At 46.5% G+C, this 27,345-nt stretch overlaps 1 protein-coding gene across 1 annotated transcript in view; it reads left to right on the top strand.

Moving 5' to 3' along the window:
- LOC144757082 (uncharacterized) overlaps positions 1 to 27,345 on the top strand; it is a 167,960-nt gene that overhangs the window by 11,355 nt on the left and 129,260 nt on the right. Inside the window, exon 3 of the mRNA XM_078646356.1 lies at positions 21,947 to 23,836. Within this exon, the coding sequence (XP_078502482.1) occupies positions 22,603 to 23,836 (1,234 nt within the window). The 5' untranslated portion in view covers positions 21,947 to 22,602. The remainder of the gene's footprint in view (positions 1 to 21,946; positions 23,837 to 27,345) is intronic.

The following is a 27,345-nucleotide window of genomic DNA, read 5'->3' as shown; positions in this document are numbered from 1 at the left end:
ACCCGGTGTGCGGTAGGGGGGGGAATCTTCCTGAAAGACGGCTGGCTTCCGGAGAACTCCTGCTCCTGTATTCTTCTTGCAGCACGATGCGGGGCTCTCTCCTCAGTCATGGGAGCCCCGCACTGCTAATCGGCCGAACTTCACCTGGGCCCCCGCACTTCCTCTCTGGCGCTAGGGCTCCCTCTACAACATGGGCGCGAGTTGCAGGCCACAGTGATGTGCACGCTCACGGCGTGCAATGCGTGCATGGCGCTTGTTAACTTTTTTTTTCTTCATTCGTGCCCGTCCCTTCCCCAACACAGGAGCAATCGAGAAGAGCCCCCTCCTCTATAAACAAGTCTTGGTTCTTCCTCGGCCACGCGCACTAGGTCCTGGGACTTGCACAAGCAGTCTTCGCCGTGTACCTCGAGCTAACCTACCCTAGCCTAGCCTACATGAACGTTGAACTGGTTTCTGGGAAATGGATGGGTGCTCAGGATTGCGGGAATCTTTGGGCAGATACAAGCACGCTCTAGGAATCGAGCATGCTTTCTCGTGTTGGTGGTTCAGTGTATTATATGAGGCCCGGGGTCGGGGCTGGAGTGAGGCGTGTAGGTGTGCAAAAGTTCGATGCATACATTTAGGTTTTGAGGCCATAGTTCTCCCAAACCCAGGTACCGTGCTAGAAGTGTAATTTTTAGGTCTCGGGACCGTAGGCTTAACCGTAGGCCAAGACCGGAAGTCCGGAGATTTATTGTTACTTAGACTTGGCAGTCCTCCAGCTACCCATAAGTAGGTCCCCTGTCTACAGCCCAGCCTGGTAAACGAGAAGCCTTCGCTTGGTTGAATAAAGATATAGATACCAAAATTGAAAAGGGTGTATTTGATAGAAAAATGTATGTATTTTCAGAAATTATAAGCTGGTGTTGTGGAGATTTATTACTAATATTAACTTGGTGCCAGGGGCATTGCAACTATTTGTTTTCTGTATTGGCCATGTAGAGGCATTACAATTTGACAAAGCATGTTTTACATTAATGCTGGAAACCGGGCCTGATGCAATGAGGTGATCACTGCTGGTAATCTTGCATATGGTGCATATTCCCTGCCCCCTGGCTGTGCTTGCTCCCCTGCCCCCTGGCTGTGCTTGCTCCCCTGCCCCCTGGCTGTGCTTGCTCCCCTGCCCCCTGGCTGTGCTTGCTCCCCTGCCCCCTGGCTGCGCTTGCTCCCCTGCCACATTGCTGTGCTTGCTCCCCTGTCCCCTGGCTGTGCTTGCTCCCCTGCCCCCTGGTTCCCCTGCCCCCTCGCTGTGCTTGCTTCCCTGCACCCTCGCTGTGCTTGCTCCCCTGGCTGTGCTTGCTCCCCTGCCCCCTCGATGTGCTTGCTTCCCTGCCCCCTCGCTGTGCTTGCTTCCCTGCCCTTTCACTGTGCTTGCTCTCCTGTGTGTGTGTGGCTCTGGGTGTTGTGTGTGGCTCTGGGTGTTGTGTGTGGCTCTGGGTGGCTCTGGGTGTTGTGGGTGGCTCTGGGTGTTGTGTGTGGCTCTGGGTGGCTCTGGGTGTTGTGGGTGGCTCTGGGTGTTGTGTGTGGCTCCGGGTGTTGTGTGTGGCTCCGGGTGTTGTGTGTGGCTCCGGGTGTTGTGTGTGGCTCCGGGTGTTGTGTGTGGCTCTGGGTGTTGTGTGTGGCTCTGGGTGTTGTGTGTGGCTCTGGGTGTTGTGTGTGGCTCTGGGTGTTGTGTGTGGCTCTGGGTGGGTGTGTGGCTCTGGGTGGGTGTGTGGCTCTGGGTGGGTGTGTGTGTGTGGCTCTGTGTGTGTGTGACTGTGTGTCTGTCTGTGGCTCTGTGTGGGTGGCTTTGTGTGTGTGGCTCTGTGTGGGTGTAAATGCAATAGGTCATGCATTTGCGAGCTATTAAGCTATTGGCATTGTAAATGACAACGCCATTTATTTAACGATTAAGCTATTGGCATTGTAAATGACAATGCCATTTATTTATGATTCTAAAAAAATGTCATGAGCAATGCCAATAGCTCTACCTTTAATAATGCCGAGACCATTGCATTGTAAATGCTTGTTTATATTGTTTCATTGAGGGATTTATTCCATACTAGCCCATACCTTTAGGCTTTCAAATTAACAGTAGCTTTCCGTTTTACTGATTTGTGTTTGCCCTAACACCGGCAGCAAAAGCCAAAAACAGCTTCCTGCAGCCACCCGCCTTGCTTTCTATGCCCTTTCGTGCCTACTGTCCATTCCTTACTCCCTGTGCCCCCCCCCCGACTCTCCTCTGCCCCCCCACCCCCATTCTGGCTTTCCCATATGGGATTGTGTCTGAAAATATTATTTTTTCCAAACTTATCGCAGCCTACAAACCACTCTTGCCAGGGGCTGTGAGCAGGACTCACAAACACCCTAGGGCCCGTGTGTGTTGCGGTGGAGGGTCGGGCTCATTGGGTGTCGCAGCAACTCTTTTCTTGTCTTTCTCTCTAACTTTCGTAGGGGCAGCAGAGGCGTGTCATTACTTAGTGGTGTCTGCTGGGTTATAACTGCTCTCAATTGTGGAAAAGTGGTACTGTATGTGTGAGAACATGGGCTTAGTCGCTGTATTTAATACTGTTTGGGTGCAATGCCTACTCTTGGTAATGTGAGAGGGATTTGCCTGTGTCTATCAAAGAAGGTGGTTAATATGTTCATGAGGGACATCTTGCTTGCTCCTTGTTCTTGGGTGTCTGTGTTTTTTCTTATCTGAGGGAGGCTGTAATATCGGATCATGTTTCAGCAGCGCTGCTTCCCCCATCAGTGTCCAGCTGCCCCTCTCGAGGATTAACTCTCACAGGTTAAGGACCCCCACACCCAACAACAGTAATACATGAGTATTTTGCACTCTGTGCTACTGACTCTTTGGCTTCCCATGCTTTCAAAATGGCGAAGCAGGTGCCAGACAGTTTTTTGATGTGGTCTTCGAATTTCAAATTCTCCCCAAACCAAACACCCAGGTTTTTGGCAGGGCCACCCATCAGCTTAGGACTCTGTGTCTGAAGGCCATAACGTGTTCCTGAAGTTAATGGGGAACGTGCCATAGAAGAGGACTTCGGACTTATCCTCGTTACATATTAGCTGGGCTAAGGCCAGCCAACGAAAAACCGAGGATAGACATAGCTGGACTGCCCCCGTATCTAAGTTATGGCCAGGTAAACAAGAGCTGTGTATCGTCGGCGTAGGCAATTATCTTAGCCCCCAACTGCTCCGCCAAATAAATCAGGGGGGTTATATACACATTGAACAATAAGGGACTAAGTGTAGATCCCTGAGGAACACCTGTGGCGAGTGGCTTATGCTCCGATGCATAGGGTGGCATCCATACCTGCTGCGTCCTGTTAGACAAAAACGACGCCAGCCAAGCCAGTGCCAGCCCCCCAATGCCTATAGCAGACAGCCTGGCGAGAAGGAGCTGATGGGGGACCGTGTCGAACGCGGCAGAGAGGTCCAACAAAATCAGGACCGCTCTGCCGCCTCCGTCCAAACATTCATGGAGTAGAGTAGCCTACAGTCATGTGGTGCAGTGACATAGAGTACCGTGGTGTAGAGTGAAGTGGTACTAAGTAGAGTGGCACTAGGTAGAGTGGCATAGAGCTGCATACAGTGGCGGGGCGTGGAGTGGAGTAGCAGAGTGGTTTACAGTGTAGTGCGTTGGCGTGGAGTGCAATGGCATAGAATAGAGTGGTGTAGAGTTTAGTAAATCGGTGTAGTGTGGTGTAGAGTAGAGTGGTACAGAGCACAGTAGTGGTGAGTGGTGCAGAGTAGATGGAAGTGGCGCAGTGTGGTGCAGAGCAAAGTGTAGTAGAGTATAGTAGAGTGGTGCAGTGTAGAGAGACATGGAGTGGTGCTGAGTAGAGTGAAGTGGTGCAGAATAGAGTAGAGTGACGTAGAGTAGAGTGCAATGGTGTACCAGGGGTGTGGAATGTAATAGAATATCTACTTGTCCATGGGGAGGTTGTCTCACAAATCCATTTGTCCCTTTTGTGCCATGTAATGCGGCATCAAATTATGGCAACAATCTCATTCTATGAGTTCTGTGATGTAGCCTCTCTGATTATGCCAGGGCTCATACCATGTTAGGGTTTGAATACTAGTGTTTCCCTAACTTTGCCACTTTTCCGCAGATATACATTCTGGGGCTGAAGGTGGTGGTAAGCAATAGTTCCAGGGTTAGGATGCCCTTTTGAATCTGTACATACCTACTAACCTGCATATTTTAAGGGTTTTCACCAACTCTTCTCTAATCCTTTCCCATACTGAGATAGTTTAGACATGTACTCCTGACAATAGCAGGCGTAAACCTTCTTTCGGAGTTGGGGAAAAAAATGGTTGAAGGAAAAGTGTACTTGCAAACACATGCATATTTGCTCATGCTAAAATGCAGTTCACAAATATTTTCTAGGAGTACTATTTCTTGGCCTATTTCTGTAAATTCTTGTGAATACACGAAAGCCATATATCTTAACTTAATGCAAGGATTTATACCATGGCTGTACTATTGAGACTTTCTATATTAATTTGACCCCAAAGAAGGTCTGCCGTTTACCATGACCTTTTCCGTTTATTAAAATTCTCTCTCTCGATCGGCTGGCTTCACTGTGAGTGACAGCATTCTGCTCTTTAACAAAGAGTATATCAGCATACAAAGTAGTTTTGTTAATCCATCAATCAAACCATTTATAGAGCGCGCTTCTCACCCGTGAGGGTCTCAAGGCGCTGAAGGGAGCGGGGGTGCTGCTACTGCTCGAACAGCCAGGTCTTGAGGTGTTTCCTGAAGGTTAGATGGTCCTGGGTCAGTCGTAGGTGTGAGGGGAGGGAGTTCCATGTTTTGGCTGCCAGGTAGGAGAACGATCTTCTTCCGGTGGTGGTACTGCGAATCCGTGGGACGGTGGCGAAGGCGAGGCTCGCGGAGCGGAGTTAGCGGGTGGGAGTGTAGAACGAGAGGCAGTTGTTTGAGGTATTCGGGGCCCATGTCATGGAGCGCTTTGTGTGTGTGGGTGAGGAGCCTGAACGTGATCCTCTTGCTGACAGGGAGCCAGTGCAGGTTTCTCAGGTGGACGGATATGTGGCTGTGGCGAGGGATGTCGAGGATGAGTCGTGTGGAGGCGTTCTGTATGGGTAGAAGTCGTTTCTGCAGTATGGCGGTGGTTCCTGCGTATACGGCGTTTCCGTAGTCTAGTCGGCTGGTGACGAGGGCCTGAGTGACGGACTTTCTGGTTTCGGTGGGGATCCATCTGAAAATTTTCCGGAGCATGCGCAGGGTGTTGAAGCAAGAGGACGAGACAGCGTTGACTTGCTTGGTCATCGTGAGGGAGGAGTCATGGATGAATCCCAGGTTGCGTGCGTTGTCCGAGGGTGTCGGCGCGGAGCCCAGTGCTATGGGCCACCAGGAATCTTTTCAGGCGGATGGGGATTGTCTGAGGATGAGGACCTCCGTCTTATCTGAGTTCAGCTTCAGGCGACTGAGCTTCATCCATTCTGCGACGTCTTTCATTCCTTCCTGGAAGTTGGTTTTGGCGGTGGCTGGGTCTTTGGTGAGGGAGAGTATCAGCTGGGTGTCGTCGGCGTAGGAGATGATGTTGATGTGTTTGTGTGTGATGAGGGGACTCATGTAGATATTGAAGAGTGTTGGGCTGAGCGAGGAGCCTTTGGGTACGCCGTAGATTATCTCGGTGGCCGCTGAGCGGAAGGGAGGGAGGCGGACTCTCTGGGTTCTGTCGGAGAGGATCCAGTCCAGGGCTTTTCCTTGGATCCCAGTGTTGAAGAGGCGGGTTATTAGGGTGCGGTGGCATCAAAGGCTGCCGAGAGGTCCAAGAGGATGAGGGCAGTTGTTTCTCAGTTGTCCATCAGGATCCTGATGTCGTCGGTGGCTGCGATGAGGGCCGTCTTTGTGCTGTGGTTGGCTCGAGACTGGGACGGGTCGAGCGAGTGGTTTGCCTCGAGGAAAGCAGTCAGCTGTTTATTGACGTTCTTCTCGATGACTTTAGCCGGGAAGGGAAGAAGAGAGATGGGGGCGGAAGTTCTTGAGGTCTTTGGGGTCCGCTGTGGGTTTTTTCAGAAGAGCGTTGATTTCTGTGTGCTTCCAGCTCTCTGGGAAGGCGGCAGACGTTCCGGAGATGTTTATGACCTTCGGAGATGGGGTGCGATGATGGTGTTGGCTTTGTTGAAGATATGATGGGGGCATGGGTAGGAGGGGGAGCCGGAGTAAATGGAGTTCATGATGTTGGTGGTGTCTTCAGTGCTGATGGGGTCCAGGTGCTGAGGGTGGTGGTGGTGGTCATTAGTTCAGTGCCTTGAGGCTGAGTCTGGGGTCCGAAGCTGTCATGTATATCTGCGATCTTTCGGTGGAAGAACGTGGCGAGGGAGTTGCAGAGGTCTTGTGACGGAGTGATGTCGTTGTTGCTAGCGCTGGGGTTGAAGAGCTCTTTGACGATGTTGAAGAGTTCCTTGTTGTTTTGGGTGTTGTTGTCTAGTCGCTCTTTGAATGATGTTCTTTTGGTGGTGGGGATCAGCTGGTGGTGTTTGCGGGTGGCGTTCTTGAGGGCTGTCATGTTTTCTGTGGTTTGTTCGTAGCGCCAGGTTTTTTCGAGGGTTCGGCAGGATTTCTTTGAGTCTTTGAGGGCGTCTGTGAACCACTGGGTTTTCCTGTTGCCGGTCTTGCCTGGGTGGTTCTTCAGTGGAGCGAGGTTGTCGGCGTAGTTGGTGATCCACTGTGTGAGGTTGTGGGCTGCGTCGTTGGTGTCGGTGGCTTTGGCTGGCGGGTTCTGGCTCAGCATTGAGAGGAGCTGGTCTGTGGTGATTTTGCTCCAGTATCTGCGTGGGATTTGTTGAGTACGGTGGTGGGATGTGTTCTTTTTGAAGGTGAAGTGGATGCATCTGTGCTCGGTCCAGTGTAGTCAGGTGGAGTGGCTGAAGGAGACGTGGTTGCTGGCGGAGAAGAAGGGGTCGAGCGTGTTGCCAGCGAGGTGGGTGGGGATGTTCACCAGTTGCTGGAGTCCGAGGTTGTCTAGCAGGGTGGTGGTGGTGGTGGTGGTGGTGGTGTTGCTGTTTTTCTCCAGGTGGAAGTTCAGGTCCCCTAGGAGGATGTATTCTGGTGAGGCTAGGGCGTGTGGGCTGATGAGGTCGGCGATGGTTTTGCTGAATTGTGAGCGCGGGTCTGTGGGGTCTGTATATGAGCGTTCCTCTAACGGTGGTCTTGGGGTCGGTGTGGATCTGGAAGTATAGGTGTTCGGCGGCGAGTGTGTCTTCAGTGTTGGTCGTGATGTTGATGGTGTTCCTGTAGATGATGGCAAATCCTCCTCCGGTTTGGTTGGCGCAGTCCTTCCGGGTGATCTTGTAGCCGTCCGGGATGGCTATGGCGATGTCAGGGGCCGAGGCGGCGTTCATCCAGGTTTCCGTGAGTAAGGCGACGTCTGGTGCTGTTTTATCAAGGAGGTCCCAGAGTTCGATGGTGTGCTTGTGGACGGGGAGCGGGTGTTGAGGAGGATGCACTTGAGGTGGTTGTTGCTCCGTTTGGCGCACGGGGGCAGCTTCGGAGGCAGTTGAATTTGCATGCTAGGCAGGCGAATGGTCCTTGGGTTCGCTTCGGGGTAGCTCGGTAGCAGGCGGGTGTTCGTCCGGCGTTGAGTGCGTTGAGGGCGGCGGAGTTATATCTCAGTTGAGTTCCCTGGCTCCTGTGGGGCATGGGGTTCTTGCGCTGGGCGCGGTCCAGGCGCAGACGGGCTTGCCTTGGGCGCACCCGCTGCGCGGCCTCCATATGAAGGGCTGTGGGAGAGAGGAGCAGCTGGGAAGCGGGAGCGGGGTGGCGAATGGGAACAGTGGGGGGCAGGGCCGCAAGGAAGTGCCAGGAACTACTGTGGCAATGTGTGCTTGAGACCAAAGACAATTTTTGTTGTTGCCAATGTTTGTTATAATGGCGAGGGCCTGGCATTTCCCACCCCAATAAGGTTTTACAAAAACCATGGCAAAACAATTCACACATTGACAAAACCAAAAGGCTGACCAACTTCAGACCTACTGGCTTTGCCAATGCTAGTTTATTTGTATGTTTCCCTTAACCTTATTGAAACTGGTTACACTGATTTTCCTTTATGAATATTTTTGGGAAATACTAGTGTACAGCAACACATTATACTGAATGAGGCTTCAAAGAAATGGTACCTACTATTTTACAGTCGTTTAGGGGATTGCTAGCGTGTGTTAGACCCCTGAGGCGTGAGCCGGGGGCTGTCTTTTTTAATTGTGTGCATTTGAATATTGCTTTAACCTTCGTTACATTTATAAACGTTTTTAATCTCACCAGACCGGGGACTTCTCCCGCACTCGATCCCGCCCCCAGTGCAGCAGAGTCAGCGCTGACGCTGTGCGAAGCAGGGCTCTAGGAGGCCATATTGGGGGGAATCAGTGTTGGCGCTCGAGCTGTTGGACGCCTCCCGCCCGCCCGCCCAGGTATAAAATCGGTTCAAATGCGCGAGCGCGCTGATTGCTAGCGTGTGTTAGACCCCTGAGGCGTGAGCCGGGGGCTGTCTTTTTTAATTGTGTGCATTTGAATATTGCTTTAACCTTCGTTACATTTATAAACGTTTTTAATCTCACCAGACCGGGGACTTCTCCCGCACTGGATCCCGCCCCCAGCGAAGCAGAGTCAGCGCTGACGCTGTGCGAGGCAGGGCTCTAGGAGGCCATATTGGGGGGAATCAGGGTTGGCGCTCGAGCTGTTGGACGCCTCCCACCCGCCTCTAACCTGAATAAAGGGATGTTGTCATCCCGCCCGCGCAGCGGGCGGGCGCGCCAAAGGCAAGCCCGTCTGCGACCGGACGGGACCAGGGGCCACGACCCCTGTCCATTTCCATGGCCCTTATAGAAGATATAACTTCAGTGAGCTGATCAGCTTGAGACCTCCGGTAAAAGAAAAATGTGACCATCTGTATTGCCCTTTGAATCTGCCCTCCTACTGTCAACACTGCCATTTTTATCTTAAAGGCACTACGACTATTGAACCCCGGCACTCTTTTAGGATGCTCCTTGTAAATTGTAGGTCTTTACCCAAGCACCAAACAGAAGTATCTCTATTGCTTGATGAGCATAATCCGGATGCAGTTTTTTTCACTGAGACATGGCTAACCCCGTCTTCTGAGCCTGATCTCATTCAAGCATTGCCACAGGGCTACCAAATAGCTAGGGCAGACCGTACATCTGGGAAAGGCGGAGGTTTAGCAATAGTGTTTAAAGACAGCTACACCTGCCGATGCGCTCCCACCTCTGTTTTGGACTGTGAAAGCATGTCGTTTAGTCTTGAACTGTCACCAAATATACATTTTTCCGGAGTACTGGTCTACCGCTCTCCTGGCTCGGTCAGACAGTTTATAGACTCCGCGCCCACAGCAGTTGCAGATTTTGCTGCTACCTCTGATAATTTTACACTGCTGGGCGATTTAAATATGCACTTTGAGGACACTGGTGACCACGCTGCCCAAGAACTAATCGCTGGTTTGTCCGCATTACAGCTAACCCAACTTGTCCCTTCACCTACACATGTGAAAGGGCATTTGCTGGACCCTGTGTTTAGCAACTGCCCGGATCTGGTGATAGAGCCCCCTATTTAGACCCTCCAGCTTATCGCGATTTGCAAAAAAATCGCGAAATCGGCCGATCTCGGGAAATGCAGCGATATTTGGCAAAAAGCCCGCGAAATTTGCCGTTTCCGCCCGTTCGCCGTCTTTCCGCCCGTTTCCGCCTTAAAAGACAAGGAGCGAGGCACCCATTTTCCCATTCCCCCCCCAGGATTGACCCAGGATTGATTTGCGGCGAGAGAAGAGAAGGAGCCAGTAGGTAGAGGACGGCGGCCGAGCGAGGGAGAAGACCAGCAAGAGGGGGAGAGAGCACGTAGCCGCAGCGACACACACGAAGACTCTTCCTCAGAGACCAGGGCTCGGAGCAGAACACAGGTACGTCCGTCCTTCACGCTGGTGGGGGCCCGCCGCACACATAGGGGAGAGCGCTGCCTGGGTGGGAGGGGGGCAGTGGAGATGTGGCCGACCGGCCCCCGGCCAGGGCTGCGTGTTTAAAGTCCGCGGGTAAAACATCCAGGCTTCTGCCCTTGTGCTGCAATACTGTATCACACCCACATTTTTAACAATTTTCTTTGCCAAGAATAGCAGTTTCTGACACTACATTATTTCCAACTAGGAATTTCAGAGCTCGACAAAGCCCAGGGAAATGGGGAGGGAGCATGGAGATGGAAGAGTAGAGTTGTTCTTGCATGGGTAGACTTTGAGGCCGCAAATGCCCTTTCAAAATATTTACTCCTAATATAAAAAAAATTATTTATAACCAACTTTATTGAATTTTGATTAGTGAATATACAGGATCATCAAATATAAATCCATACCCACAGAAACTATGTCCTATCAATATAGAAACTGGTGATCGGGTTGCTATAGGTAAATTGCTTTTTAACAAGCAAGCATCAGCGCCACATGTATGATATTTACTGGCTTCACATTTTCTAACGTTTCTGTGGGCAACTTTACAGTAAATGAATGCATCCGTATCCTACATCTATTTTGATAAATGTCCTTTTCACACCAAATCTGCGCTGTCCTTGGCATTAATCAATTCCCAAGTTTTCCGTCTTTATGTATTTTGTGACTCGGCAGTGTTATTTCCATGCTGGCTGTAAGGCTCGGTGCGCTGGGGTTTGTTAGAAGGCCACCTCGAGTTCTTTTCCGTTGCTTAACCGTTTACACAAGAAGTAAACATGTACTTTGTCTGGCTTTAACTTAAGTTAAAGCCAGACAAAGTACATGTTTACTTTTTGTGTAAACGGAGGGAAAATTAATGTAGTGAGTGGACAGGAAAGTAAAACATTAAGTGTCTAAGGCTAAATAACATTTTACATTTATTCTTAGAGTAATTATGCAGGACAATACTGGTCTAGATTTGGAGTGCTCGGAAGAACTGAACGTACGTGGCCAAGATTAACATGCCTTTTAACTAAAACAAATGGGCTGAATTGTAAATAAACAAAATGTACATAGCTCCATGTTGTCAAATAACTCAAACAGTAAGATATCTGTGTTTGGTGTTGCAAAAACCCCCAAATAAAATGCCGCTAAATGCCGCTAAATTTCCATTTTTGTGCCGCTAAATTTTCATTTTTGTGCCGCTAAATTTGCCAATCCATGCCGCTATATCCTGGGGGGTCTGCCTATTGTGCTCCCATGGACTGACCATCGACTAGTCCTGTTAACCTGGCACATCCACAAACCTCCTGCCCTTATGACAGGATTACGGGACACACGCAATTGGTCTAAACTGTCAATAGATAAGTGGGCTGATGAACTGCAAGCTACAATACCTCCCATTATTACAGATCCCACGGTAGCCAATGATACTTTTAACAATTGGATAATTCGATCGTTGGACACCATTCTCCCAGTGAAGACAACTCGGGCTAAAAGATCTAGGATCTCGGCCCCTTGGTACACTGAAGAGCTTAGGGAGACTAAACATAAGTGCAAAAGGTTAGAGAGGAAATGGCGTCTGGGCTATACAGATCTAGATAAAGCTTTATATAGGAATTCCATCAGGGACTATAAACTGGAGATTAAGAAAGCTCAATCTCGGTATTACACGTAAAAGATCACTGAAGCCAGATCTAATTCCAAGGAAATTTACCGGATTGTAAAAAGTCTCACTGTCCTCCCCTAGCCCCCTATAAATAGTGATAACTTACAAGTCCGTTGTAATGAGATGGCGGATTTTTTTTATAATAAAGTAGCTCTTATTTACTCTTCTTTTCCAACCACTCATTCGGATACCACAGTAGCCTCTCCTGGGTACTCCAAACACGACACGACAGATAATGTGTCACCAGTGCTGGAGAACTTCCCTTTGCTGCACTTACTAGCCACCTTAATGGCCCAGGTTAAATCGGGCTCTCCCAGCGATCCCGCCCCTCCGAGCTTCTTAAAGACTGTTAGCCACACCATCCTTCCGGTCATACTGAAGGTACTTAATGCCTCAATCTCCACCAATATAGTTCCATCTGCGTGGAAAGAGGCCAGGGTTAAAGCACTTGTTAAGAAGCCCAATATGAATATCAACAACCTCAGTAACTATCGTCCAATTTCCCTGCTTCCTTGGGCCAGTAAGTTACTGGAAAAATATATTAATAGCCTCTTGACCAATTTTCTAGAGAAGAACAGTCTGCTTGATCCCTCGCAAACCGGCTTTCGCCCCAAGCATGGGACGGAATCCGCCTTATTGGCGGTCCTGGAGGAAACAAGAGGCATCTTGGATCGGGGAGGATCGGTGGCAGTCATCCTCCTCGATCTAAGTGCGGCTTTTGACACTGTAAACCATAAAATCTTATTGCAGCGTCTCCAGGACATTGGGATTCAAGGAGGAGCGTTGGAATGGATCCGTTCATTCTTAACCGATAGAAATTTTCAGGTTTTTGAGGGAACCACCATCTCTACCAGCAGGCCCCTGGACTGTGGAGTTCCACAGGGTTCTTCACTCAGCCCGACGTTGTTTAATGTATACATGAGGCCGCTGGCTTGGATCGTCTGTCCATATGGTATTAAGATCGTGACCTATGCGGACGATACCCAGCTGGTGGTCTCTTTGATGCGGGCCGAAGACCCTGCGGGCATGGTGGATCTGGTTGGCTGCCTGAGTGAAGTCAGCAGCTGGATGACCCTGTCTTGTCTCAAACTTAATGGGGACAAGAGGTCATGCTGTTGGGTCATTCAGCTCCATCTGCGGTCGACCAGATCTGGCCAGCTTGCCTGGGCCCTCCACCAGTCCCTAAGGATGCTATTAAGAGCTTGGGTGTTTGGTTGGACAAGTCCCTGACGTTTGACCATCAAGCTGTCGTGCTATCTGCCACCTGTTTTGGCCTCATTAGAATGTTGAGGAAGATTCTTCCCTTGCTACCATTTGAGGCCAAACAAATTGTTGTCCAGGGACTGATTCTCTCCAGGTTGGACTTTGGAAATGCACTCTATCTTGGTGCTCCAGACTTCACACTGAAGAAGTTACAGGTGATCCAGAATTGTGCGGCCCGGACCCTGCTTCAAATCCCCTGCAGGACCTCTGTTAAACCTGGATTAACTAGACTGCACTGGCTCCCTGTAAAGGATAGGATTAGTTTTAAATCTCTCTGTATTGCTCATCAGTCATTCTGGGAAACTGGCCCAGCGATTAGTCGTCCCTTAATCACCCCTTACCTCCCTAGCAGACAGCTACGGTCCACCAACGCTTTACGTGCTGTTGTGCCTAAGGTCAAACGGTCCAGATCAGGAGGTCGTTCCTTTTCCCTGAATGCGGCTAGGCTTTGGAACAGTCTACCCCTGTATTTAAGGTCCAACTCAGATCTTACTTCTTTTAGAAAGCACTTGAAAACTTTTTTGTTTAATAAATAGATCTGTTTTTTGTTTCTGTTCACTAGCTCAGCTGTCTATATACAGTTAGCCTTAGCGCTTGGACGCCTCTGGGCAGCTATCTGCGTTTTTTAAAACACATTTTCATTTCATTCATTTCAAATTGTATTTTGATACTTATATTTTGTTGTAAACATTTTATTTTGAAAGCAAGGAATTATTAATCTTGCTTTCAATCTTCTGCAAATATTTGCATCTAATAATAATAATAATAATAATAATAATAATCCACATTTGTATAGCGCACAATCACCCGTTAGGGTCTCTAGGCGCTGGGGGCCGTCGGGAAGATTAAGCAAGCTATTGCCCAGAGTCACATGGTGCTGGGCTAACCTGCCGCCGGAGCCGGGGATCGAACCCTGATCCCCAGATTCCAGCGTCAGTCGCCCTGGCCGCGGCGCCACACCTCTTCCATCTAATCAGAGAGCGTTCTGGGAGCATTATACATAGCCTCATATTGCTAAACTTTGAAAATGTGTGTACACATTTTTATATTAGAGCCACTGTCAGTAGTGAAGTTGGAAATTACAACATTTACTTGGAGTGCTCGCCCTAATAATAAAGGCTTGACAATAATGAAGTATAAATACAAGTTTGAACAACATTAACACAGGGACACAAATATTACCTTAACTGCAGACGCAGTTCTTCCCTGATCCATATTGTGGTTCTGTAAACTGGCAGCCAACGGGTTTGTGCTGCAGGGGGTTGGGCCTACTTGTCCCAAGGACAAAAAACACATGAAAACTTGTTGCCCTTGACCCCAAACAATATCTCCTGGGCGTCTGGCTATAGGAATTCCACATCCCTGCTTAGGGTAGCAGGGGTGGGGTATTCGTATCTCCCGATGCCCGAGACATCTAGATTTCTGACAAGGGCAAGCCGTTTAATGTCTATTTTGTCCCAAGGACAACTAGACGGAGACTTGCTGCAATCCGATTCACAGCTCTTCAACCCTGATGGTCAAAGCCAGTCAATAAGTCTAAATGAAGTTCATGCCACTACGTGCTGAAATGTAGTGGCCTGTGATTGCATTAATGGCATGGAGTACAGTCACGACTGGCTTTGGATGAGAGAGGGGCTTAGCTCGCCCCACTGGTACACCTTTCTTTTCTGGTCCGGGCTGGGCTTTGAGCAGTTTATTGGCAGTGAAATTGTCCGTGCAAAAGTTTGGGTCTGCGCTTTCATTTCCCCGGAACATAAGACCAACATGTTGGAGTGGAGCTCGTAGTTGCAGCTCCTTGAGGTACACCCACAACATTGCCAGGTAACATGCATTTTACTTTCTCCTCGAGGCTCTTTCATTCACTTCGAGCAGTGCAGCTCAAGAACACTTACAGCACTGACATGCAAGAGGCTGGTTTATCTGCTTCTAGGCCCCTGCCATCTCGGTCTTTTATTCTTTGTTCCACCCTTGGGCCTCATACGGCCCCAGGATGCCTTGTCATCCTCGCCTCCTGAGCCTACAGTAGAGTGCCTTGCTTTCCCTTCTCGTGCCCCTCCCTCCCTTCATGCTTTGTCTTCCCTGGGAACCCTATGTCTCACCCTATGTCGCCCTTCCTCACCCCTCTGAGACCGCCCTGGCCCTTCCCCTTGGCTTCTCACCTCTTATCTTATTGAGGGCTTCCATGAAACCTCCTTACTTCACTCATGTAACTTTCGCTTTCATATGGGCCTCTGGCCCACCCCCATTTCTATCCTTTCACTTGGCCCCTCGTGTCTCATGTTTATTTGGTGGGCGCGGTGCTGTTTGCCAGCTCGATCTCCCAGGTTCTCTGCCTTTGTCTCTTCACCAGCACCAGGAATGGGAAGCGGGGAAATGAAAACAGACGGGACACCCCAGTCTGCTTTTGTAGACAGGTTTGTGATGGTATGCAGGGCACAAGTTCTAGAGAAAATAGCTAGTGGACTAATTAGCATAGGCAAAGCACAGAGACAATCGCATGAAGTGATGTCACAGCAAGTAATGTTACTATCTTGTGCGATGCATTAAAAATGTAGCATTTTGCACACAATTTTTTTTTATATTGTTAGGCTTTGCCAGCTCTCCAGAATTGTCCCGTAATTGTATAACTGCTTTACATAAACAACAAATATAATTATGTAGTGAAATGCGGAACTAGGTTTTATATTTGTTTTACTTCTTGTAAATCATGTGTTTTCTCAAACACAAAGGGGTACATATTGACATTCTTAACCGCATGCGCGCTAGCGGTTTTCCCGCTGCGCGCTGTGATTTCAATATTCGCGGGTTACGTGACAAGGTCAGCTCGTCATCCGCGTAGCGCAGGTAATGCCCATGACGAGCTGACCTTGTCACGAGCGCCGAAGGGGTTAAAGACCATTCTTAGTTACAGTCAAAAACTGCAGTTTTTAGTGAGTACACAAAAGGTGTTTCATGTATATCTTGTAAAGAGCAAATTGTTAGGTGCTCTGTTTCGATTATGCTGTAATTCGTAACACCATAAGATTGCAAAACACCACACTCCCAACATTGTTAAGAAATTAATGTCGGTGATGGACGGTTTACCCCCATCATGGGCTCCTCTGGAGGAGGGGGAAGATGTCGAGTGACACAAAAATACTGTGAGCCACATTGCAAGTAAACACAAAGGCATGGGGTGCTAAATGGAGGGCGACCTCTTCAAGTGCCAGTGCACAAGACTATATCAGTAATAGGACAGGTGACTTGAGGCCTACAAAGGTTCTATACCATGGTCAGCTTAGTTCTCATTGAATAAGGACGTTCTGTCGAACTCACCACGAAACAACCATGAGTTTCCCAATATGCTGCACCGTTATCTAATTTATAGCAATAATTAAGCCTTGAGAACTCTTCATCACCTCTGCAAACACTATTAAAGCTTTGGTTAAACCAGTGCCTCTGCGCTGTTTAGCAATATACACTTGTTTTAGGTAGCGTTTAGTAACGGGTTAACCTTTATCCAAGCACCATCAATTTTAGTAGATTAAGAAACAAAGTAAACAAATCACTTGCCCAGGATCACACAATGAGGTTAACTGAAAGTGATTCAAAGTTGAAGGTTCAGTGCCCTCGTTTGGCCGATTTATATTTGCGCCACATTTCCTCAAGAGCTAGGTGAATAGTGTGCTGGTACTAGGCAAAATACGGAATGGTTACCTACAGTGTACTGGTAGAGATGACTAGTTAGAGGAGCTGATATGGGTAGACGTGCATGTGTGTGTATATGCAATGTATACAAATAGACACCTTAACAATTGACCCAGGAAAGCGAAAATGTTGAGACCGTGGGATAAACTGGTCTAAAGAAATTCTCCTCCTACTGTTTGGGATGGATAGATTGAGGGGGCGTCCCCCTCCTCGACTTCAATAGATTGTTTTCAGGATCCAAATCTTTGCAGAGGCCCATGAGTCTGGCTTTTGTGTTATATTTGTTTTCTCTTCCCGGAGCTTTGGATTCTCTACAACCGCTACACCTTACAATTGGGTTGAACGTTAAATCAAAGCACATTGCTGATACTCTTAACACTAGGCATTCAGGAAGACATTTCTTTTCTGCTGGAAAGAAATCACATGCAGAAGCCAGGCAGAAGAAGCTACTAAAGCCAGAAACAGCTAATAGTGCAAACTTCTCAGGAGAGACAGTAAAACAATGTGAAAGTGTACTGATGCTATGTTCTTTTCGTCAGAAATCACAAAGGTACCCACTGTAGAAACTCCTTCTTAAGACAGTAACCATCTCAGACCACCACTAAAACCCTTACTAAAATGTGTGGATGCATGCTAGTTTTTCCCAACAATATTCCTAATGGAAAATCAATGTAACCAGTTTCAACAAGATAATGGTAAACATGAAAAGAACAAGCACTGGCAACGCCAATAGGTCTGACTTTGGTTGTCAACCTTTTGGTTTTGTCAATGCGTGTCTTGTATGTGACATGGTTTATGTAAAACTTTATTGTTGCTGGAGCTGCTGGGTCTTAACCATTACAACAACTTTTGGAAAATAGTTTTTGGTCTCAAAGCACACATTCCCATAAAATTTCCTAGCATTGAACAAAACTACTATGTGTTCTGATACGCTGCTTGTAAAAGAGCAGAATGCTGACTCTTGCGGTGAAGCCAGTCAATAGATAACATTTTCATAAAAACAAAAGGTCCTGCTTAACACCAGACCTAATTAGGAACCCAATTATTAAAGAAAGTCACGAAAGTTCACCCATGATACATTTTCTTGCATTGGTGCAGATTCACAGCTTTTATGTATTTACAGGAAGGCCAGGAAATCGTACTCCTAGAAAATATTTGTGAACTGCATTTTAGCACTGCCAAATATGATTGCAAGGTTTTGCTCATACGAAAATCTGTTGAGCGTTTACAAGTTCACTTTTCCTCCAACCACCTTTTCCCAGCCCAGGAAGAAATTTTCCTTCTGCCATTGTCAGTAGTACATTTCTAACCTTTGTCAGTGTCCGAAAAGCTGGTGAAAACCACTTAAACGTGCAAGTTAGTAAGTTTGCACGGACTCTAAAAAGGCATTCCTACCTTGGAACCATTGCTTACCACTACCTTTAGCCCCAGTCTGCAGAAATAAGGAAATTGATAGTATTCAAACCCTTATATAGTATGAACCCTGGTATAATCAAAGAGGCGATTATCAGAGCTCTTATAAAATGAGATTGCTGCTATTATTTGTCACTGCACTACATGGCACCAAAGGGGCAAGTGGATTTTGTTACAGGGGAATTATGAAGCTACATGTCCCATGGACAAGTATATATTTTATTAAATTCCACACCCCTGGGGTAGAGTGGAGAGTCATGGAGTGCAGTGGTGTAGAGTGGAATGATGCAGAGTAGAGTCCACTGGCTTTGAGTAGGTTGGTGTGGTGCAGTAACACAGAATGCAGTAACATGGAGTGTTCTAGAGTGACTTGGAGTGGCGCAGAGTGCAATAGATAAATGGCGATGAGAAGAGTGCAGCGCCCCAAAGGGGTGCAGGCAAAGGCCTGTGTCAGAGCCTCAGTTTATGTTCTACGGGGTCCTTATTCTCGGAAGAGAAGCCTCTCTCTGTTTATGTCCATGTTTCACAGACACCCTGCACTGGTGAGCACTGTATACTGGAGACAGTTGAAGAACACAGCTGAAACAATGTTTTACTTGGTAAATTATATTTGGGGGACAATAATTAATGTTGCAGTGTTCATTATTTGAAAGGCGCTCGGAATCATTCACATTTTACAGTACAAGGAGATGGTTATTCTGTGTCATAACAGCGGACCTGTTCGCTGTTCGAGATGATCAGATTTGCTGACGTTGGGGATGGGAGGGGAAAGAGGCAACATGTAAGGGGGTGGATAGGAGGTAATGGAAGCTGCATGGATGGGGATCTGGGGCTCACTGAAAAAACAAGCACCCTCCCAAAGTAGGTCCAAAAATGGGAACAGTGGAAAGACAAGAGGACATTTCCCATGCATGCCATGACAACCAGGAGTGAAGCAAACGAGTGCCACTGAAGCCAACCAATGGTAAGCTATGGGCGGGCTGTAAGCCCACTGCATGCAAACCAGGTATCTCGCTGAGACCGCGCATGCCCTGTCTAGGTAAAACCTCAAAAGTAGAGTAAAGTTTAATAGATACAATGACATCATAACAACAAAAATCCAATCAGATTTGAACTTTTAAAATTTGAATACAAAATTTGGCCAAAAGCACAAAACACGAACCACTATTATCTGGTCGCACTAGCCCTGGTAAAAGTCAAAAGTTAAGACCAACCATGATGGAGCTAAGGTCGGATACAGGGACCAGGTTTGTCCTGGTTTAAAGTTTGCATTCTGACATAAAAACATTTTTGAGAGTAAACCTGGTTGTCGACTACTTGCTAGTGAGGCAACCGGCCAGCGGGATCCAAGGCAGGATGCTGAAGAGCGTCGATGAAGGCAGGAAGGTCCAGAGCGGGTGAAGTCTGAAGTCGATGCACAGGAAGGCTTTGACGTCAACTGGGTTGCGTCTCGATGTCGGTCCTGATGAACCCTCTACATTATTCCTTAGTAACTTCTCTCCAAGCCAGATCTCCTTCACTGAGGCAAACCAGCAAGCTGAGGCCAGCCGGGGATTCATCGGTGATCCTAATCTCCATAGGTTTTCCAGGCAGAAAGTGGTGAAAAGTTTTTAAGTCTCCGTTTTTGAAGTGTAGCCAGGCGGATTACACTCCATCACCAGCCACGGGTCCTGTACCTGGAAGGCACCACCTGTCTGTTAGAAGTCACTCTAACAGTGGTCAGCAGCAGGGTCCCGGGTAGATCTCGTTGTTACTGGCCAGCTGTGCAATTGTCGGGAAAGGGCCTCTGGAAGCTTGTTGTTTCTTTGTAGCTTAAACACCAAGGCAGCCAACTGACTCTTGGAGTCACTTGTGGGGTCCTGGGTGAAGCCAAGCAGGTCCCGTCGTTCAGGATAGTAGAGCAGGCCTTCTGATTCTCTGCAGGTCCAAGAGTATTCTGGAAAAGGGTATCGGATATGCCACACTGATGCCCAGTGCCAGACAGTCGGTGGGTGAATCTCCTGAACAGACCCTAACTAATGGGCCAAAGGTTTCAGGGGGTGACCCTGCCAACTTTTGCAGCACTTCCTCTGTGTTTTACTGGTTCATAGGAATAAAGTGTGTCCAGTCCTATGGCCATCAAAAACTGATTCATCCTAACCTGGTCGTACATCCATGGTCCAATATAAAATAAAAACATCCCCTTACACAAGGTAAGGGTTCAACTATATGGTATTCCCAGGGAATGACCAGAACCTGTGGGGGGTTAAATCAGTACAGTGCTGTTTGTGTAGATAGTTCTTGTTGAAATTGAAATACGCGTGAAGCTTTTTCTGTATGTTTGGAATTTGGAGCTATTATCCATTATATTTACTATCTCACTAAAGATTGAGGTGTGTGAAAAGACACGGCTAAATTAGTAAGGAAATGTAATTAATGATTCCACTCTCATGATCTCTGCTGGTGTTCTTCCTTGAGAAAACAAATATAACACAAAAGCCAGACTCATGGGCCTCTGCAAAGATTTGGATCCTGAAAACAATCTATTGAAGTCGAGGAGGGGGACGCCCCCTCAATCTATCCATCCCAAACAGTAGGAGGAGAATTTCTTTAGACCAGTTTATCCTAGGGTCTCAACATTTTCGCTTTCCTGGGTCAATTGTTAAGGTGTCTATTTGTATACATTGCATATACACACACATGCACGTCTACCCATATCAGCTCCTCTAACTAGTCATCTCTACCAGTACATTGTAGGTAACCATTCCGTATTTTGCCTAGTACCAGCACACTATTCACCTAGCTCTTGAGGAAATGTGGCGCAAATATAAATCGGCCAAACGAGGGCACTGAACCTTCAACCCGGACTCACTTTCAGTTAACCTCATTGTGTGATCCTGGGCAAGTGTTTTGTTTACTTGGGTCTCTGTTTCTTAATCTACTCAAATTGATGGTACTTGAATAAAGGTTAACCCGTTACTAAACGCTACCTAAAACAAGTGTATAATGCTAAACAGCGCAGAGGCACTGGTTTAACCAAAACTTTAATAGTGATTGCAGAGGTGATGAAGAGTTTTCAAGGCTTAATTATTGCTATAAATTAGATAAAGGTGCAGCATATTGGGCAACTCATGGTTGTTTCGTGGGTGAGTTTGACAGTACGTCCTTATTCAATGAGTACTAAGCTGACCATGGTATAAACCCTTTGTAGGCCTCAAGTCACATATCCTATTGCAGATACAGTCTTGTGCCCTGGCACTTGAAGAGGTCACCCTCCATTTAGCACCCCAGGTTTCCTTAAAGCCATGCTTGGTCGTCGACAGAAAAGCAGATAAATTCCATCAGTTCAAAGACAAGGCTTTGGAAACATCAGGTAATTGGAAATTAAGATTTACATTGAATGTCTTTTGTACACACATCACAGCACAAGTCGGGGGTGTAAAACGTTGGACTAAGTCCCCTCACTAATCGGAGGGGACCCGGTCATGTTTTGTAGAAGGAAGATCAGGTATGTCCCTTTTACAACTGTATGATCACCCATGCAGTTACCTAGCACTTTTATTACTGTTTCCGATGGCAAACATATGCCTTTGTGTTTACTTGCAATGTGGGTCACAGTATTTTTGTGTCACTCGACATATTTGGCTTGTTCACCAGAATACTGCTCTATAACTTTCCAAATGGTCATCTCTCTTTCATTCTTCTCATCATGTCTGCCAGCTTAGTTTTGCTTGATGTTTTTGAAATGCTTCTATTGTTGTGGGTAATGTTATTGTTTCCCATATTTGCTCCTGTGAGTTTTTAAATATAATTTTAATTTATACACTGTATGCTGTGGTATTACTTGCTTACATCTATTCTTGTCATAGTTTAAGAGTGGAAGTAGACATTTGATAATCAACAAGCTAAAGGATTATAGCCTCTTCTAACTATGATTTGAAATGTCTTTGCATTTTAACAGAGCGGGTCCATGAAGATGATGAGTAAAGGAAAAGAGTCTGAAATACTGAGGTCATCGGAGGTCAACTCGAAGAACCAGGGCCAACAATCATAAACATTAAGAAACTGAAGAAGTCCGTGAGAGCCAGAGGAACCCATACATGGACAGGGTTGTCTTGGGGCGTAGGAAAGCCTAACTTTGAGGCTGCAAGGGTCTGAGCCGCGGCCTCGCTACCATTAGCTACGGAGACTGAAAGAAATTTTTTTACCAGGGCCTTGGCAACCCGTGCAAACCAGTATCTAAAAACAAACTGTATTCTCTGATGTGGTGTGAGCTGGTAATCACAGTGCCTAAAGAACTTAAGTTCTGAAACCAGTGGTGATTCCAGTTTAGCATATTTATTCCGACATCATTCTGATTTGTAGAAATCATCGACCCTAAACCAAATACTGACACTCTGCTGCTTAGAACGAGGGGCGTTGTCACTTTATTTAATCACTAATAAATGAGCCTTAAACTTTGTTCTCCTGCTTGGACAAAGAAAGCTAGCTTGCAGGCAAAACTGCAAAAGACTCTACAGCATTTGAGCACAACACAGAACTACTATGCAAAGTAGCCAATAGATCTACACCTGTTGTATTTTATCATCAGTTCTGAACCGTCTGCAGAAACAGTCAATGGATAAATCCAAAACCAGAGAAAAACCAGAGACACGGATTGCAAAAGAAAAATCGCTCACATGCAGTGAATGTAAGAAGGGCTTCGATTTCCCATCTCAATTAAAGCAGCATGAACGAATACACACAGGAGAGAAACCATTCAAGTGTAGTGAATGTGGCAAAAACTTTAACAACTCCTCAAACCTACGAGCCCATCAACAAATTCACACTGGAAACAAACGGTATGTTTGCAGTAAATGTGGCAAGAGCTTTAAGCAAGCATCCGGGTTAAATCTCCATAGGGGAACACATATCGGACCAAAACCATACCAGTGCACGGAATGCAAGAAAAGCTTTAATAGACCCTCACACTTAAAGACCCATCAACGAACACACACTGGAGAAAAACCCTACAAGTGTAGCGAATGTGGAAAGAGCTTTATAAGTGCAGCACCCCTATCCATTCATCGGAGAACACACAGTGGAGAAAAGCCATGCAAGTGCAGTGAATGCGGGAAACGCTTTAGTGACCCTTCAGCGCTAAGGCACCATCATTGGACACACACATTAGAAAAACCATACAAGTGCAATGAATGTGAAAAGAGCTTTATCACTTTATCACACCTAACCAATCATGAGAGAATACACACTGGAGAAAAGCCATACAGGTGCATCGAATGTGGGAAGAGCTTCAGGGACCAATCAAACTTAAGATGGCATCATCGGGGGCACACGGGAGAGAAGCCGTACAGTTGTACAGAATGTGGTACTCGCTTTATTAGATCATCACACCTAGCTGCTCATAAGAAAACACACACCGGAAAAAAACCATATTGGTGCAGTGAATGTGGAAATTGCTTCACTGAACAATCTGACTTGACAATTCATCAACGGATACACACAGGAGAAAAACCATACGAGTGCAGTGAATGTGACAAGCGCTTTACTAGTTCGTCACACCTAGCTACTCATAAGAGAATTCACACTGGAGAAAAGCCATACAGTTGCAGCGAATGTGGGATAAGCTTCAGTGATTCTTCAGCACTAAGGTCCCATCTCCGAATACACACAGGAGAGAAACCTTTCAAGTGCAGTGAATGTGGGAAGAACTTTATCACAGCATCGCAGTTAAAACGCCACCTGCAAATACACTCTGGAGAAAAACCGTACTGTTGCAGTGAATGTGGAAGGAGCTTTAACAGAGCATCAAATCTAAAGGCCCATCAGCAAACGCACAGCAGAGAAAGATTATAAAGTCGGAAGAGCTTTGCTCTCTGTTTCAACAAAGATAAAATTATCTTACACAAATAGTAAGAAAACAAATCTACAGGTGCAATAATCTTGGAAAGTATACACCCTTTACATCGGATCCACTGCACTGGGGGTGGGGTCGCTGCATCACAGATGGCACAGCATTGTGAGCCGCGAAGAAGCAGGTTCATTTCGCTAATATTTACATTGGGATTCACTACATCACAGAGGGCCTTCGACAAATGTACGTGTACATGGAATAAGGGGATACGGGTAAGGGTATCTAAATGTGTGTGTGTGTGTATGTATGTGTGTGTATATATATATATATATATATATATATATATATATATATATATATATATATATATATATATATATATATATATATATATATAAAATAGCCACTGTGTGGTTATGATTCAGATTCATTTTAATTGAAGCACTGATTTCTACTTATAACGTTGCCATGCTTGACAAAACTTGTTAAACCTTCCATCAATTATCTAAATCGTAAACTTATACTTTGTCAAGTTTCATGCTGGTGGTTTCAGTGTTAACTCCTAGTGGAAACTTTACTCTCCAGTATAGCGCAAACAGATTAATAGAATTAAACATAACCACAATCTTCGCCTCTAAACTACTTAACACAGAAGTGCGCTATGTCGAAGTCTAAATTTGTTCGGTGGTTCTCGAGAAATTATAGCTACAAAAAAGAAAAGCTGTTGGGCTCGGTTCGAAGCATTAGTCAAAGAAAGACTTTTCTTTACTTTGACTGGTGATTCAATTATGTGAATCTTTTAATCCTCCAGGGATGATCCATTTGAATCAGAATTGAGAGATGGATATTACTTGTGGCAGCCATCACCAGGTACCAGGACCGAAACCTGTTCCTGAAAACTAGTAACACAGGTGGAATATATATCCAGCAACAAAGGAGTATGACATATATTATTAAAAACCCTTCTGTTATGGAGTTATGGTTGTTTTGGTTTCTTCCGCTCCTAAAACATTATTCCATGTTTCAATAGATCTCAAAATTCCCTCAAAAATGACTGTTCATGTCAAGTTATGGCTACTAAATAAAAGTGAGAAATCCCTGAAATTGGCCAGTCATAGTTAGCTTTACAATCCATAGCTCAAGCCCCAACCAAACAAACCATAATTCACGCTGCAATGCGCTGACATATTTCAGCCGTTCTCATTGTTGACCAGCCAACGTCTGGAAGACTGCAGTGTATCCGCAGAGTCAGTGGAAGTATGAATTCAATCAATCAATCAATCAATCAAGAAATTTGTATAGCGCGCTACTCACCCAGAGGGTCTCAAGGCGCTTGGGGGAAGGGGTCCGCTACTGCTCGAACAGCCAGGTCTTGAGTTGCTTCCTGAAGGAGAGGTGGTCCTGGGTCAGCCGAAGGTGGACGGGGAGGGAGTTCCAAGTCTTGTCTGCCAGGTAGGAGAAGGATCTTCCTCCCATGGTGGCTCTTCGAATGCGTGGAACGGCGGCGAGGGCGTGGTTGGTCGATCGCAGTTGGCAGGTGGGAGTGTAGAAGGTCAGGCGGTTGTTCAGGTACCTGGGTCCCAGGTCGTGGAGGGCCTTGTGTGCGTGGGTGAGGAGACGGAACGTGATTCTCTTGCTGACGGGGAGCCAGTGCAGGTCTCCGGAGATGTGGCTGTGTCGGGGGATGTCTAGGATGAGTCGTGCGGAGGCGTTCTGGATGCGTTGGAGTCTCTTCTGTAGCTTGGCTGTGGTTCCGGTGTAGAGGGTGTTTCCGTAGTCCAGTCGGCTGGTGACGAGTGCTTGGGTGACCGTCTTCCTGGATTCAATAACAAGCTTGCATCCAAGTCTTTTGTCCTTCTTCTTTTTTTTTAATGAACATTTGTTATCATTTACAGGTGGGAGGCTTGGTGCCACAGTAAAGAGACAGGTCTGCTAAGGCAGAGTGTGGAAGTTAATTTTCACTCGTCAACCTCTTCATCCTATATATTTGTGGCTCTATTGATCCCTTATAATTTCTAAGAAGCAATCGCTGTTTGCAGTACTGCTACAGTTCTTTGATGCTGTCCCTTGGCTTTGGTTGTCTGTTGATGTATTATTGCGTCTCTGCCACTGTGTTCATCTGTTTTCCATCGTTTTAGTGCTATGAGATCTCTCGTACCAGTTATCCTGTAAATCGTCTAACTCCATGTCATCATCGTCATGACTGTTTTCCCTTTTACCCGAAGGAAGACTATTATAAAATGTTCTTTCCTTCACACCAGTTTATGTATCAGTGTCACTAATTTCCATTTTGATAAAAACATTTCACTTCCTGCCGCCTCAAAGTGTTCTGTTAAGACTTCCCTCTGATGCCTGCTAGGGATAACAGGCTCCTGCACCCCTTGGGGCTAAAACACATTTTTTCTTCACTCATGCCTCTAATGCTCCTTTTCATGGAATATAGCTGACCTCAGACGTTCAGTTTACTCTCATGCCATGCTGAGTTACACGTTCTCACAATTATTACCCAACATGCAAAAGTGCTGTACTGTGGCTCAGCAAGATCTTAAAATAGTAAACTAAAACAACAAAAGTAGGTACCAATGTCTTGTCTCCTTCACTTGTAGTTTTGTTATTTGCTCTTCTCAAGATGCCTTCGAACATGCTGTTATTACGCTGCATGTTCTATCATCTTCCTCACTGACATCAGCTTTCTATTACCGCGCCACCATGTTCAGACTCCTCTGTCAATTATTTTTATTAAATGTACCCAGCAGCCTACTACACAGCATCACATTTCTTGGGTTTTTTAAATCGTATGTTTAAAGGTTACAAGTGAAAGAAACCATAACTTCAACTCTGTTTTTTCCAGTAATTTGTTGGTGTTCTGTGATCATATAACGCTTATTGTGCTGCGTCCCTCGGTTCATGACTTTTGGTTTTGTGCTGAGGGCGTTGGCTGCACCCAACCTGTGCATGACCTTTGGCGATGTGGGCACGCGCACAACCCCGCTGTACACAGTCGGAGACATGGACCGTGAGCGCATATTAATGCCCGATAGCTGCAAACCCTTGTGATGCTTTCAGAGCCCGCACATGTCCAAACTCCCCTGGGTAGGTCCCTGCAAAACTGAGGTGTGCCACTGATTTTATTTTTACATTTTTATCTGGATTCTTGAATGCTGAGAAGCATCCGTAGGTTCTGCAAATCTTGTAACAAATCCACTTTTAGGAACTCTGTTTACTGCTGTAGGATTCCCTTCGGGCTCTTCCTGATGGGCCTAGGGTCAGGGTAGGATCACCCTGTCTCTTATCCCCTATTTTTTCTCAATATAGTTTAAATCAAAATTCTTTATTCGGAGCAAATACTGGTACCATAAAAGATCATAAAATATATCACCAATAAGTATAACAGTTAAAGGCAATAAAACGGTCAAATCATTCCTAAAAAATGTTACAATACTTTTCCTAAGATGTATTGCACCCCAAATATAAAGTGCAGTGCTAACACATTCAAAAGGATACTCAAG

The sequence above is a fragment of the Lissotriton helveticus genome, chromosome 1_1 (genome assembly GCF_964261635.1).
Source record: "Lissotriton helveticus chromosome 1_1, aLisHel1.1, whole genome shotgun sequence".
In the NCBI taxonomy this organism is placed as follows: domain Eukaryota; kingdom Metazoa; phylum Chordata; class Amphibia; order Caudata; family Salamandridae; genus Lissotriton; species Lissotriton helveticus.
This window is presented reverse-complemented; position numbering and strand designations above follow the sequence as displayed.